The following is a 14905-nucleotide window of genomic DNA, read 5'->3' on the forward strand; positions in this document are numbered from 1 at the left end:
GGCTCAGTGCATTAAAGGCACTTGCTACCAAGTCTGATCAAACCTAAGTTTGATCCCTGAGACCCAAATGGTGGAAAGAGTTCTTCTGATCTCCATGAGTGTACCTTGCTATCCCCTGCAACACACACACATACCCAAAAATAAATAAATGTAATAAAAATGAAAGTGAAGAAAGCAATTATCAGAAGCACCTCAGATCTGAAGCCTGTAATTATTGAAGCTACTTCTTTACCCTACTGGGGTTTGTCTTGCTGTGATGTGGCTCACTAATATGATATTTAGGATGTCAATCCGTGGAGTTAAGTAGGACTTGGCGCCACAGTCCACAAATGTTTCCCTTTGGGGCATCTTTTTAGGCAGACATGCAAACAAGCTATCAATTATTGGGGCTGAACAGTAGAACAAAGGTTAGGGATTTTTTTTAAATATTAAAACCTACTCACACTTTTCAGTTTCTGTAAATCCAATTTTTGTGGATGTTTCAGTTATGTAGATAAACTTTAGAGATTTCTTAGGATAACATCTGAAAAAATTTTTTGTTTATATGATTCTATAGAAAGTTGGAGTAGAGAATACACTATTGCATCATCAGTTTGCTTTTCCGAAAAGCTCAGAAGCCATGGATATCGTTGCTTTATAGAGCGTTGGCTATTAATGTTAGGTGAGTCACCTAAAATTTAATGGCTTTTGATTTACAGAATAAGAAAATTCTTGAAATATACCCAATTTCTATAGTGTGTTTAGCAAGAATATCTGTTTGGAAAATACACACTTCAAGCCAAGTACAGAGTGGGTGGCTACATGAAAAGAATGAGTTTTCAATTTTTGGTTGAACTTAGTCATACCAACATTCCAGGGTCTTTGGAAAATAGCCTTAAGTTCAGAATAGCAATTGTTAGTTACTACTGGTTAAAATTACAATATTCTGCCTAGGCAATGGTAGTGCACACTTTTAAGTAGTATATATATAGTATATATAGTGTAAGTATGTAGTATATACCCATAAGGTTATAGTATATACTTATGTGTGATCATAATACATCCATGAGCAAATGGCTTAGCATGTCTAAAATGAAAACAGATAGAGAATATAGAAAAATATTATCCTTCTTTACCTCAAAATTTCTTAATTTTTCATTAAAATTCATATTTGAAGTGAATTCTGTGGAAAAGACTCTCGTAGAGAGAGGCATGTAACCCAAGTTCTAGCTTAATCCTGGCCATAAAAGTCATTCTTTTTTCTTTGCTAAATGGTATTCTGACACAACACATAAAACCTGATTTAACTTGGTTTTAAGAAAATGTAGGTCTCTCCCCAGTTTTTTAGGTGATCTCTAAGTGAACCTTATATCTAGACCACCATCAATATACCATAGAAAGTAGTGCAGCAGGGAATCTCCAACCACTTTCCCATGGGGTGAATGCGCCCGTCCAGAGCTCTGGGATTCTTTCCTAAAGCTTCTATAATTAACCATATCAGTATTAAATGGATAAGAAGATGAGAAATAAAACACTTTCATCACTGTTTTTTCTCATATTAGCTGTGGCCTTACCAACAGGAGAATGAAGCAATCAACCTGCTTAAACTCTGAGATGCTCTGCCCTATAAATTGGAATGGACTTTTGTGCAGTGAGATTGTTGTCTGTTTTGCTGAATACATCAGAGTTATGACAAGGTGCACTTCATGGATATGGAGGAATCTCTTTGATCTACAGCAGCAGTGGGAAAGCCTGCTTTCTCCTCTCTGTCCCAGCACTCTTGGTTCTGGAAGGCATAAGCCATTCATCCCACGGAGGGGCAGCAGAAGGGTCAGTGGACTCTTACACACCTTTCAAAGATTACTGAGACGTCAGAAGAAGGAACTGAGCCAAGAAACCTGGCAGGTTATTCTTCTCTGGGTGTGCTTGTCACACACTGGCAAGAGTCACCCACAGGTCACTCATGGGGCTGGCAAGAAATTAATCACCTGCTTCGAAACAGAGCATCCCTGCTTTTCCTCCAGTTCTCAATATGTTTCTAAGCATAATGCAAAATGCCTCCCTTGGTCTAGGAAGTCCTAAATGGTTTCAATTCTGGCCACCACAGAGAGGACGTATGGTCCCAGATAACAGCAATACTTTCCAAGGAGCTTCTATATTCTGATTCCAAATTAGTGGAGAGATCCACAGCAGTGCAGATATTGTGTATAAATGAGAGACAATAACCCTTTGTTAGAGGGTGCATATAAAATAGGAACATATCATAACATGGCCCTCACTGAGATTTTTTCACTAGTGATTTTGAGACCCTCTGCCCAACATTTGAGCTTCATGAAAAGATAATTCACACGCAGAGAACCTAAGAATGGCCTGTGCCAACTTTGGGAGTTATAAACCAGCCTCCTGGGGCAGTTAAGGACTTCCACACGAAATCAGATTATTCATCCATTCTAACTTATTCACCAAATCTGCATTGTCTGCCTGCTCGAGCCAAACCACTAGTAAATATTCAGAGTCAAAAATCAGTTTTCCCACTGAGGGAAAATTTTAACTACCTGCTGCCGAATTAAGGCTTGAATTTAAATATTTGCATTTTTTAAATAATTTGAATGAAAAGTAGGGTGTGATTTTTTTTTTTAAAAAAAAAATAAGCACTATCTTTTTTATTAGATACCCATTGTTCTTTGAGACAGGTGAGGCAACTTATGTACCGAGACCTCTTAGAAAGTTTTCTCTAATTAGAATAAATAAAATTTTCACTTTTAGATTCTATGTATTATGTAAATAGAGCTGCAGGGGTGTCTTTGTGGTTTAAAGCGCGTATTGCTCAGTTCCCAGCACTCACATTGGTCAACTAAATCGTCATTAACTCAAGTCCCAGGAGATCCTGGAACTTCTAAAGGTACCAACACTCGCATACATATACCCACACACAGACTTGTAACTAAAAGGAATATTTTTAATTCACAAATTGTATAAATAGTCTTAGTTATTATTTGCATTTCCATTGTAGATTGAGGGGGAAGAAAGAAGAAAAAAATTCCATTGATCTCAAAGGGACAGAAAGCTGGTCCTGGAACTGTTACCACTCCTGGCCAGAGAACAAAGTGTGTGATTTATTCATTGTTCTTCCAGCCTAAATTCTTGGGCAGATCTTTCTGAGAGAGAGAGAGAGAGAGAGAGAGAGAGAGAGAGAGAGAGAGATTGGTGGTGTGTGTGTGTGCATATGTGTGTGAGTGTGCATATGTGTGTGTGTGTATGTATGTGTGTGTGTGTTGACAGAAGGGTATACCACAGAACTTCAGCATATTTAAATTTGTCCTTCATTTGCTCATACCCCACATAAAAAAGACTATACTGACTATAAAAATGTTTATCTCCAGGTTTTCTGAAACACACTTGTATCATGCATCAATATGGGGTGATTAGAGGCGGGAGGATGCGGTTTGGTTTCTCTTCCTGATTAAAAAACTTGTACTGGGGTAGAAAAGGCTAGCCTTCAGAAATGATTTCACTGTTCATGTGCCGCCTATGAGGAGCCCCTATACTGAGCACAGTTTGTAAGAAAAGGCAAATATCCTTTCTTGTAGGTTTTGAATCTGAATATATAATAAAGACTTGAGATTTCCTCCCAAACAGGATGGGATGAGAAGAATAAGCCAACGTGTTTTCTCTTTTACAGTTTCTGAATTTGTGGCTTGAAAACTGCAGACAGGTTTGGGAACTGTTGAGCAATCACCTATATTATGTTTATCAATGTTATCTTTTACATAAATGTTTGATACTGCCTAATTGCAAATGCTGATAACTGCTAGCCAATTTCATCAATGCTTAAATGACCTATTACAGAGAATATAATTTTTAAGGAATTAGAAGAAAATTATATTATGTCTTTCTTTATTATGTGTCTTATCTGCTTGCAAAACTTTCCAAAGTTTATGAGATATCAGTTGCAAGTGTTCTTTTTCTGAGTAAGACAGATTCCAATGCTCCAACTTACTGCAATTGCTTAATGCTTCACTGTGTTCACTGTGACCAACACCCTATAGCAACACCTCTGGGGCAGGAGGGAGATTTTTGGTTCATAGTTTCTGATGACCCATTCCATAGTCATTGTGAGCCACACACTTGGTTACATGTCATGACAGTAGAAGTGTGCAGAGGGTAATTGCTTCATAGTAGACAGGAAGCAGAAAGAAGGGAATGCCAGCACTCGGATGGCTTTCCCAGGCTCTCCCTTTCTTTCCTTCCAGTCCCCACCATCAGAATGATTTCTTCCTCCCAGCAGTTGATTCATTCTGGAGTCACCCTAAGAAATACATCCAAATGTATACCTTGCCAATCTCCTAGCAATTATAAATCCAATCAAGCTGACAATAAAAAACATTATAATTACTTAATGAAGTGGCATTAATAATGAATTAAGTCTAGGAAGAAAGGGAGGAAACTATTGACAACTACAGTCAACATAGTTCTAGTTTTCTATCATACAGTCTGGGTATAAGATAGGAGCTTATTGGGAATCATCATTTCAAAGTCTTTATTTCTAATTTCAAGTATAATAAAGAGTTAAAAGTGCCTTCCATTTTTGGTTGTTTGTTGAAACTCAAATATGACGACAAAGTTTCTTAGAATTGACTTCCTAGATTCTTTCCCTTCTATCTAACTTTCTCTCTTCTCTACTCCTTTCCCCAAATCTACAATCTAGTATAGATAAGAAAGGACAACAGGAAAGTGGCCAGGCTTGGGGAAGAAGCCATTTGCCCACACTTTAAATGTATCTCTTTGGTCTAGTGTTTGCCTTTTCTAGAAGGCAGAGAGACTAATCAAACACACTTTCCAGGATACCAAAACTAAGTTGTGAAGTACAGAACAGCGAGCCTGAAATATCAGTGAAACCTGATTCTGAACTCATCTCATAATTTGATGCTGTATGCCATCTATTACACTAAAACCATTGAGAGATCGTACCAAGTATAACCTTTAAGATGGATCTTTTTTTGTGGCACGATGCTATTCATCACCCATAAGAAGACAATTTGTAAATGTTCTTTGAAGCAATCCCCAAATAAATATTTGCGTAAAAAGCTAAGATTTGTTTCTGTGAAATCAACATCTGGTATTTTGAAGAAGGCTAAAGTGAAAAGCTTTTCTATTATATGAATTAGAATGAGTCATTATTGTTATTGCCTGATTTACTCAATTTCTCAACATATTAAAACTCAAATGAGATTAAGAAGTTAGACATGTCTTCATGCCTTTTCTACATCTGTATTTATGCTGTAGGCCATTTCATCTTGAGATGTCTCTAAGGCCACAGTTTTTAGAACCTGAAGCTGCTCCACTGTTTCCTTCTTCCCTCCACTCATGTTGGGCTCTAGGAAGTGTTCAACATGTAATGGAGCCATGGCTGTGGGAAGAAAGTAAGTGACGAGCAATCAGTGCTTTCTACTATGACAGACTGAGCACTCCATTTCCTCTCCATGGTTAGCTAAATGAGCTCTCCGTAACACTCCTGAGATGGTATGCGTATATGTGCACACACATGTCTGAGATGGTATGCGTATATGTGCACACACATGTTTGAGATAGTATGCGTATATGTGCACACACATGTCTGAGATGGTATGCGTATATGTGCACACACGTGTCTGAGATGGTATGCATATATGTGCACACACATCTCTGAAGAATAAAAACAAAGTATTTTATGAATGTCTATTTATACCTGATACTATTCTATGTAATGTATTTTATTATATAGTCTATTTTCAGTGTTAAATGTTATATGACAATTTTAAACTTAAAGCACTGATATGCATGCCTTTCTTGCTAGCTTCTTTTATTAAATGATAGCAATAATTTTACATGAACAATGGAAGAAGGCATAAAGGCCTCAATAATATAGTCCATAATTCTGAAATTTGTTTCTTAATTTTCTTATTTGGCTACTTTCTTTGTAAACTATGAAAATAGACCTTGCATTCCAATTTGTGTTTTCTAAAAAGTTCGTTAGCAGTCTGGTCCTAGATAGTATAAAGGCAGTGAAGCCTTTACAAACATACTTAATGGGGAAAATAGCATAGTCTAAATGGGTATCTAAAAAGGATCTCATTCAGAGAAGTCGAATTTAAGTTGGGCACATCTTAGTTGTAAAGAAAGTGACAAGCAGCCAACAAATAGCTAAAATTTTTAATTTGTAATTCTCACCTTTTCCAGGCATATCTGATGATACCAGAAATACTATTCTGAACCATTTCAACTGATCTTTGTAACTCACCTGGCTCTAACAAATTTGTTTATTATTTCTCAGAATCCTGGGTGACAGAGCTGAAAGAAAATTGATCAGGATCATGAGGGCTACTGGATGCCTCCCTGTAAGTGTGGTCACTAATAATTCCCACTAACATTATGGAGCACCCAACTATACAAAAAAGGAAGACATTCTTAGGTTAGGTCAGTTATTTGGGTCCTTAGGCATCTTTCTTCCCTTTTCCTTCCTGCGCATATATAAGGTTTCAGCGTGTAAGGGTCAGGCTTTCTGGTTTGATGTTTGCCAGATGTGTACTCTTTTCTGAAAAGAAATGGAAGAGCAGGGGATCTACAGGAAAGAGGAGGTGGAGGATCTGCGAGGAGTGGAGAAAAAGGAAGTTGCTGTAGGGATGTATTGCATTAGAGAAGAATAAATAATAAGAAAATATTTAAGTAGCTCACTTAATCTCTGAACCTCGCATGTCTCTCATGTAAAGGAGGAAAGGAAATGATGATAATGTATAGAGTGGTTATGGTGACTCCATGGGATACTTACCATGCAGCATTTATCATAGGGCCTGGCTCTTAAACAATTGTTTATTGAAGGCTCTGTACTGTTGAGATCAGACCTTCCAGCGTTTCATTTCAGCACACTTTCCCCTGCCTACCTTAGAGGTATGTGGGACAAAGCATGCTCCTGTCCTGGCTGTGACTTCAAAAGAACAATCAGAGATTACCCAACTACTAAAATTAAAGAGAGAGAGGGGGGGGGGAAATGAGATTGAACATTTTAGCTTTGAAAACTACTTAACTATGAAAAGATAGATTGAGAGCTGTATCCGTTTGACCCTCCTTTATTAGTGACTCTGTCTGTGGGCAGAATACCTTTGTACTTTGCCTTCAGACTATAAAAAGAGAGAAGAAAATATTAACAAAAGCGAGTGGATTGTTGTCAAGCAAAGTCAATAAAAATGATTACTCTAGCAATATAAAAGTGTTCCATAAAAGCTTAATAATCAACGGTATTTAAGCAATGTACCACTGAGTTTGCTGACAGGGTGCTCATGTTTTATAAACAACATTTATGGACTTTCACAATTCAAAATTTCAGTCTTTATGAGTTGTATATAAATCTGGGAAGTGACTGAAGCCACATTTCAAAACTAAACCTCTTCTGAGGCACCCTGCCAAACATGCATGGATACCCATGGGAAATCCCACTCCTAACACACAGCATGGTGAAACTAGCTTGTCCCTTAGACAGCTAAGGAGTGGGATGGAGCTAAAAAAGAATAGGGCTTCAAGAAACATAAGGAATTTCTCTAACTCTGTAAATGTAGGCTTGGTGTTTCATTTTCTTACACATAATTTTCTTAGAAAGTATCTATTTTCATCTGTTTGCTCATAATTTAGCTACTGGTATATGTATGATACAACGCTTTTTAATAGCATGGGTTAAACTTCCCTGTGTTCCTAATCAGTGTTGATAATACCACCACTTTGAAAGGTATAATGAGACTAGAATAAAGTGTAGGACTGGCAAGATGGCTCAGTGGGTAGAGTCGCCTGCTGACCTGAATCTGATTCCCAGGACCCTCATGGTAGAAGGAGAGAACCGGCTCCTGCAAGTCATCCTTTGATGGCCATGTGGCAATGTCCAACACTCATTTAACAAACAAGAGAACATAATTTTTAAATTAAATAAATGTAATTTAACCTAATCAACACCCAGAATACTTAGGTGACTCAAAATTATATTTCCTATTTCATCTGTTGCATGCTCTCTGTCAACAACCCAGGTAATATCATTGCTTGATAGCCTCCTACATCAGTAACATTGCTAATACTCTATCAGCACAAATTTTGGAGTCCTCTTTCAGGAAAATCCATTGGCAGCACTGGAGATAAGGGACACAGAGATCTCCATCATTGAAAGTCAATGTGCATGCTGCCTGCTAAGCACAAAACTCCAAGGACAATCTGATTAAAGGATGTTCAAAGGTTCTCCCCTTGTCAATGAAGGAAGGTATGTCCTACAGGTATTGCAACAGTCTATTTCCAATAAAGGAATCATCTTTCTACAAAGTGGTTTAAGGTACACTGAGTGTTAAGCATGTGCAAACAGAAGGAGAAATATATAGTTAGGAAACTAAGAAAAATAATGAAAGAAATTAATATCACTGCAAGTGGTGCTCACTAATAACAAAGCCATGAAGGCACAGGTAAGTAATATATTCAAAGTTTACAAGTGCTTTCCATGTGTATTAAAGAGATGATCAAAGTTGATTTGAAATTTTTATCTTATTTTCTAAGATTATCTCCTAGGATTAATTTGACCCCTGCCTCTACTGTACATAATTAGCTTATCTCTTCATGCCTCTTTAGGTAGCCAAGGAATCTTTAACCATCCCTGGTAGCTGTTCATTTCCAAATAGTACATTCAGACTGAAAAAAAAAAAAACCCTGCTATTTTAACCAAGGTTAGAATGAAACTCAGTGAGTGGGGGAGGAAATATGAGGAAGAGCCTCTTGGAACTGATATCATATGATAGATCTCCTTGTCACCTTTAGTTTCTGAAATTCCATGAGATTCACCATAACTGAATAATTTGTGGTTGTCACATTCAGCAAGCCAAGCTGATAGAATTCAGTTTAAAAAAACCACAAGCTCCATTTCAGATTCTACCTGAGATAAAAGTATCAATCCAAAGCTAAGATGCAATAGACCTAATGTTATACCATGTCTTTGTGTCTATTCTCCAAACTTCAGAAATCTCCATTTAAAATATGACCTGAGGGATACAAATACATCATCTACTGCCTCCTGAATTACCTTCATGTTGAACTTCATCTACACTCTCAATAACTTTTCAATGCACATTATACAGTCTCTTTAGTTCGGATATTTTTTCATATGGAATTTGAAAAGCTTAAGACAGAGTATGATCTCTACCTACATTCAGTGACTAGACACATTTTGAATTAAATTATTAGAATTTGCAAAGTTCTAAGAGGAACCTTATAACATAGATTAAAAACAAACTACCTATAAATTAAGTCTGGTCAATTTTTAGTCTTTTAATACTTGGCATTTATTGAATAATAAAACATTATAATCAGTCATTTCAAATAATCAAAGCTTAAATAAGAAAATGAAGTTCCATGTCTATCATTAAAAATATGTATCTGATTTTTCATTGGTTCACCAATTTCTTTCTATAAAACCAAACAAAAGTGTGTGTGTGTGTGTGTGTGTGTGTGTGTGTAATTACTGCTATGTGTGTGTAATTACTGCTGTGTCTTTGTGTCTATCTCCCCAAACTTTAAAAATCCCAGTTTATGATCTAGGACTATCAAACATGTCATGAGCTTGAAAGCATGATTGGCTTCGAAGAGTTACAGAATTACACTCTAGATATCTGCTAAGTGATTCCCAGACATCTTATCTGAGGCTTAAACTCTAAGCTGAAAGAAAAGAAATCAAGACACTTTTATTGAATGAACTGATACCAAGGCCCTGGTTCTATATCTTGCTGTTCCTGGGAAAATAAGTCACCGGTAAAAAGAATCAAGATTTATTTGGAATGCAAGAGTATGCTGATAACTATGGTAATTATTGCACTCAAGGTTTATGGGAGCTAAGATGAAAAAATCAGCCCAAGACACTATAGAATAATCATCTGCCCTGTTTTAGTATCTAGGCAAATGTTCAGTGATTGTTTTCTCAATCTGAAGGCCAGATGTTTTATCATTCCTGGGTTAGTTTCATAATCTTGTCTCATAAACTTCCCCAAGACAGTGGTCTGGCCTAAATTTAGACCCTTAGTATGTGGGATAAAGTTATAAAGTTATAACGGGGCAAGCCAACCCCGTTCAACTGGTCCAAAAGTAACGTTATCTCTAAAGACTTTTGGAATTGAGAGGTACAATGGTTAATCTTGATTGTCAGGTTGATGAGAGTCATCTAGGAGATCAGTAAAGCACACCTCAGAGTGTACGTGTATCCACGAGAGGGATTCCAGGGAGGATCAGATCCAGGAGCCTTTGTCTAATCAATAGTTTCTTCCACTGATAGACTCAAAATAAACTTTAACTGCTGGTGAGGTTAAGGAGGGTGGGGTCTAGTTGAAGAAAATATGTGTATGCCTTTGAAAAGTATATCCTATTTATCAATCTATCTGTCCACCCATCCATCCATCCGTCATTTATCTATATATCTTCCATCTATCATCTATCTATCATTTACCTATCAGTTGATTCATCCATCCATCCATCCATCCATCCATCCATCCATCCATCTATCCATCCATCTCTATCCCCTATCTCTCTTTACCTAGCTATCACAAGGTGCATAATTCTACTCTGCCATAAACTCTTGGTGCCAAAATCTTCTGTTTTATCACAGGCCCATGACAACAGAGCAACCCCATCATGAACCAAAACACCTGAAGCTGTGTGACAAAATCTTCTTTTCCTTGTTTTTTTTTTTTTTTTTTGTATAATAATCACAGTGATGAGGGCAATATAAAAGGTATTCTTCGTTACACCAAACTAGTGAAAGACGTTGGAGACATCACATTGTGGATATGCTAGAGTGAGGGACAGGACCAACTTCTAGGTAGGAAAGTGTATTAGATTTGTCTTACTTTTAGGATGTTCTTTTCCAATTCAGTGCAGGCTCTTTGGGCCATCATAATAAAAACATTCTAACTGCCATGTTATAGCTCCAAATTGAAGAGAATCCAGTACCTTTTCATATTTACAGCCAACTCTCAATTAGTTATGCATAGGAGAGTAGTGTGTTTGATAATAAAATGATAATTTATGTATTTGAGGTTTTTTTCCATTTGTTTTTGGCAAAACCAACTGACTTATTTTCCTAATTGTGTCTGACCCTAATTAGTGTCATAGCTAACATTCTCCGGTGCATACACATATGAACACATACCATTCACCAATTGGTGATGGGTGCAATGCCCAGAAACACTTTGTGGCATAAGGAAAGGAGAGCTGAGATTATATTTTTGTTGCTGGCAGTTCACACACTAGATAATCAATAAAGAGTTGGCTGTGTTTATAGGAGGTTCTTCCTAGAGCCAAATAATCATATTAGCTAATTCCCACCCATGAAATAAATGTAGTCTCAGTAATTACTTATTAAACTAAGTCTATCAGCATACAGCACATTTTCTTTTAACTGGGATTATCAAGCTTGACTGTTTGTATCAATCCAATTAAGATAATTGTCTGACTCTCCAGTACTGGCTGCCATGTAATTCTTTCTCAGTTTTCTCTCGGGCTTGTAGATTTGGGGGAATTCAGCATAACTTTCGCGATATTCAGATAGTTGTCTAGACAGCTCCTCCTGAATGGTGCGGGTGGTCTGGCTCTGAACTTAACATTCCCACTGCATCAAGCCCATGGCCCCACCCTTCCCACAGTACTCACCTTTCTCTTCCTCGGCTTGGCTGCTTTCTGCAGTCTCCGTTGGAGGCTGGGCCGCCTTGGTGGCAGCATCCTCTGCAGCAGGAGTGGTGGCAGCAGCATCAGTGACAGCAGCAGGCACGTCGGCTTGTTTAGGCTCCTCCTTGGCAGGGCCATCTTCGGCCTTGGAGGACGGCGAGTTATCAGTGGTAGCTTTAGCGGCACTTTCTGTCTCAGCTGAACCGGCCTTCTCCTCTGAGGGAGCCACATCCCCCTCACCTTTCTTCTCCTCAGAAGGCGCATCTCCTGCCTTGCTGGGCTCGTCAGCCTTGGGGCTGGTGGCTGGGGCTGCATCGGTAGTAGCAGGGCCGTCTCCCTCCTTCTTCTCCACACCATCAGCAATGGGAGCATCATCTTTCTTCTCGTTTGCCTCGGCCTCAGCAGCTGGTGCATCGCCCTTCTTCTCGCCTTTGAGCTTTTTCCTTGTTATGTGTCCACGGAAGCTAGCCTGAATTTTGGTCGCAGCCTTATGAGCCTTATCTTCCGGTTTGACACCATCTTGCTCAATCTTTTGGTCCTCATCATTCTTTTCAACCTTTGTGGACAAAAGAGGGACAAAAAGGAAATCTCAGAGGGTGTTCCTTTCCTTCAAATCGCAACATTGGATAGCTATTGAGTGATTCACTCTGGGTTAAACACTTTACTAGGGGGTTAAGAGAAATTAAAAATCATCAGAGACATTTCTCCAGCCACTGCTCTGCTCTTGGAGAGATGGTTTTTGCTGTATAACCCTGCCTGGCCTGGAGCATGAACTTCTTCCTTCTCAATTTCCCTGTTCAGGGATTACAGACTTGAATTACTGACCAAATATTACCTTCCTTCCGACCTCCAAGAATCATAGGCATCAGAAGGATGTGATGGAGCAGCCCTGCAATTCCAGAACTCGAGAAGCTGAAGAAGATTGTGACAAATTCAAGGGCAACCCGGACTACATAGTGAGTTCTGGACTAGCCTAGGCTACAATGTGAGACACACATCTCTACTTTAAACAAAAAGTAAGCAAATAAACAAAATCACTGATGTTCACTTGTACATATTTCCTTTCTCAAGCCAACATCATTCTATAAAGCAATTGGTACAAGCCTGGTTTTCGATGTAACTTGGTGACTCAAATCACATTTGCCCAAGATTTCCAAAAAAGGGACCTCAAAGATATTGGGTTCTCAGGATTACTGAGGACTCCAAAACTTAACAACTTAAGAAATATTATTCAACAACCTATTCATCTTCCTCCCCTAAGTGTCCAAGCAAAATCAGAAAATTAATATACTCAAGGAAAGAAGCATGCTAAATATTTCAATAGCAAATCCCATCAGGGTTTTGTACAAAATATAAATGAATTCCAGGGCTTTGAGGAATTCAGAATGTGATGATTCATGATGCTGGTGACCAGCTGTTTAACTATCTCAATGTGTGGCCCAGCACTGACAATGAACATACTATGCCTTCAAAATCGGAATGTAGAAAATAGTCATTATCGGTGAGTTTTAAAAGGTGAGAAAACTTATTTTGAATGTTTTAAAAAAATTAGCTCAAATCAAATATGTCCACAATCACTTTTTGTTATCATAAATAAAGCATCCTAATAGTGCAGGCATGAAATTAAAATATAAGCTATCTTATCTTTTGGCAGTAACATTTACAGTCTTACATGTGCTACAAATGATCTTTTTCTATTTGGAAATTCAATCAAAAGGTAAAAACAAAAGGTATGGACAGAGAAAGAAATGAATAGGTCAGCACGCAAAATTCTGCATCATATTGAAGTTAACCATGGTACCCAGGCTGTACATACACACACACACATATATACATATATATATATATATATATATATATATATATACATACATACATACATACACACACATATATACATATTTTATTTCTGACAGTTTTGTTCACTTAATATAATGGATTTTACTTGTTTTTGCACACCCTCTACTGCTCTCTATCACGGCTCCCCTCCTTCACTTGTCAAGCACTTCTTCCCGAGAAGTCACACTCCTGATTCCACATCCTCCTTTTTAAGTGTGACCCACTGAGTTTAGAGTTGCTTGCATGAACACAGGTGGGAAATTCTTTGCCGGAGTACAGGCAACCTATCAGAGGCTGTACCCCTGAAGAAAATGACACCCACACCCTCTCCCAGCAACTGTGAACAGCCCACAGACACACAGGAAGAAGTAGAGTTTCACAGGCCCTCCTCATTGAAGATGAAATGTGGAGGGGCCCAATAACATGTCACAGCGAGTTCTTGAAGATGATGGCTAAGTTTTGAGCATCTAGCTTTTGCTCACATTTGTGAGTGCTGTTTTAGGCGCTGTGAGTTATGGCCGTAAGCTGTATAGCTACTTGTTCTCAAAAAAATTAATAAAGGCAGTTACTGTGTACTATGTCCTATGCTTGGTGCTAATCTGCTTTGAGTTTGCCCTTTGTTTTAGTTTAGGAAGAAAGCCACAGCGGTCAACACGCAGTTTGCTTTTCCACCTGTCGTACCAGCCCAACCCCAATGACCCAGATCCAGCTAATCAGGATGTGGTCCTGTTAGACGTACTTTGGACAAATATTCAGACCTGTCATGGCTTACGTCCAGCATCAGTCTTGGTGGACACACAAAGGTGTTTTTGAAAATTAGACACATGTGAGTCTAAAATCAAGATCGATAGTATTTTCCACAAAATTCAAGGCAATCTTTTCTTTTCCCTCGGTTCATCATGCATATGATTCTGTACTGAAGGAAAGATGAACGACAGCAGTTTCACGAGGCCCATCCTCCTCTTTCCTTCCTCCTCCCAGAGTCAAGCTGCAAATGCTTTGCTATTGGATGCACCACCTCCTTCCTGCCATCCTGCTGCTCTTGATGGCTCCTACTGGGACAAACGCAGCACAATCTGGGGCAGCAGAGCATCTGTCCCTGCCAGGAGCCCTCTGCTCAGAGATGAAATCATAACCCTGTAAAATTAACAGTTGTGAATGGAGCACAGAGTAAAGCCAAGATGTTATTTATTGTACTCCACTGTGGATTTTCTCAATGAGGCACTATCTTATAAGATAGGACATCTGCATGTGGGCACTGATGCCAAGTGGTTCTTCAATATAAATACTACTCCTTCTGTGCAAAAACAAACCAGTTATTTTATGTTAGGCCAACATGCAGAAGAGGTCCTCCGGTGTCTCAAGAAAGCTA

General features: G+C 38.4%; 1 protein-coding gene across 3 annotated transcripts in view; it reads right to left on the reverse strand.

The window, feature by feature from the left end:
* The window catches only part of Gap43 (growth associated protein 43), a 92117-nt gene that overhangs the window by 31545 nt on the left and 45667 nt on the right, over positions 1–14905 (reverse strand). For all 3 annotated transcript variants that reach the window (XM_087900130.1, XM_087900122.1, XM_087900125.1), the window contains exon 2: positions 11680–12250. In XM_087900130.1, coding sequence (XP_087756256.1) covers positions 11680–12250 — 571 coding nt within the window. The remainder of the gene's footprint in view (positions 1–11679; positions 12251–14905) is intronic.

This window comes from Myodes glareolus, chromosome 2, assembly GCF_982192425.1.
Source record: "Myodes glareolus chromosome 2, mMyoGla1.1, whole genome shotgun sequence".
In the NCBI taxonomy this organism is placed as follows: domain Eukaryota; kingdom Metazoa; phylum Chordata; class Mammalia; order Rodentia; family Cricetidae; genus Myodes; species Myodes glareolus.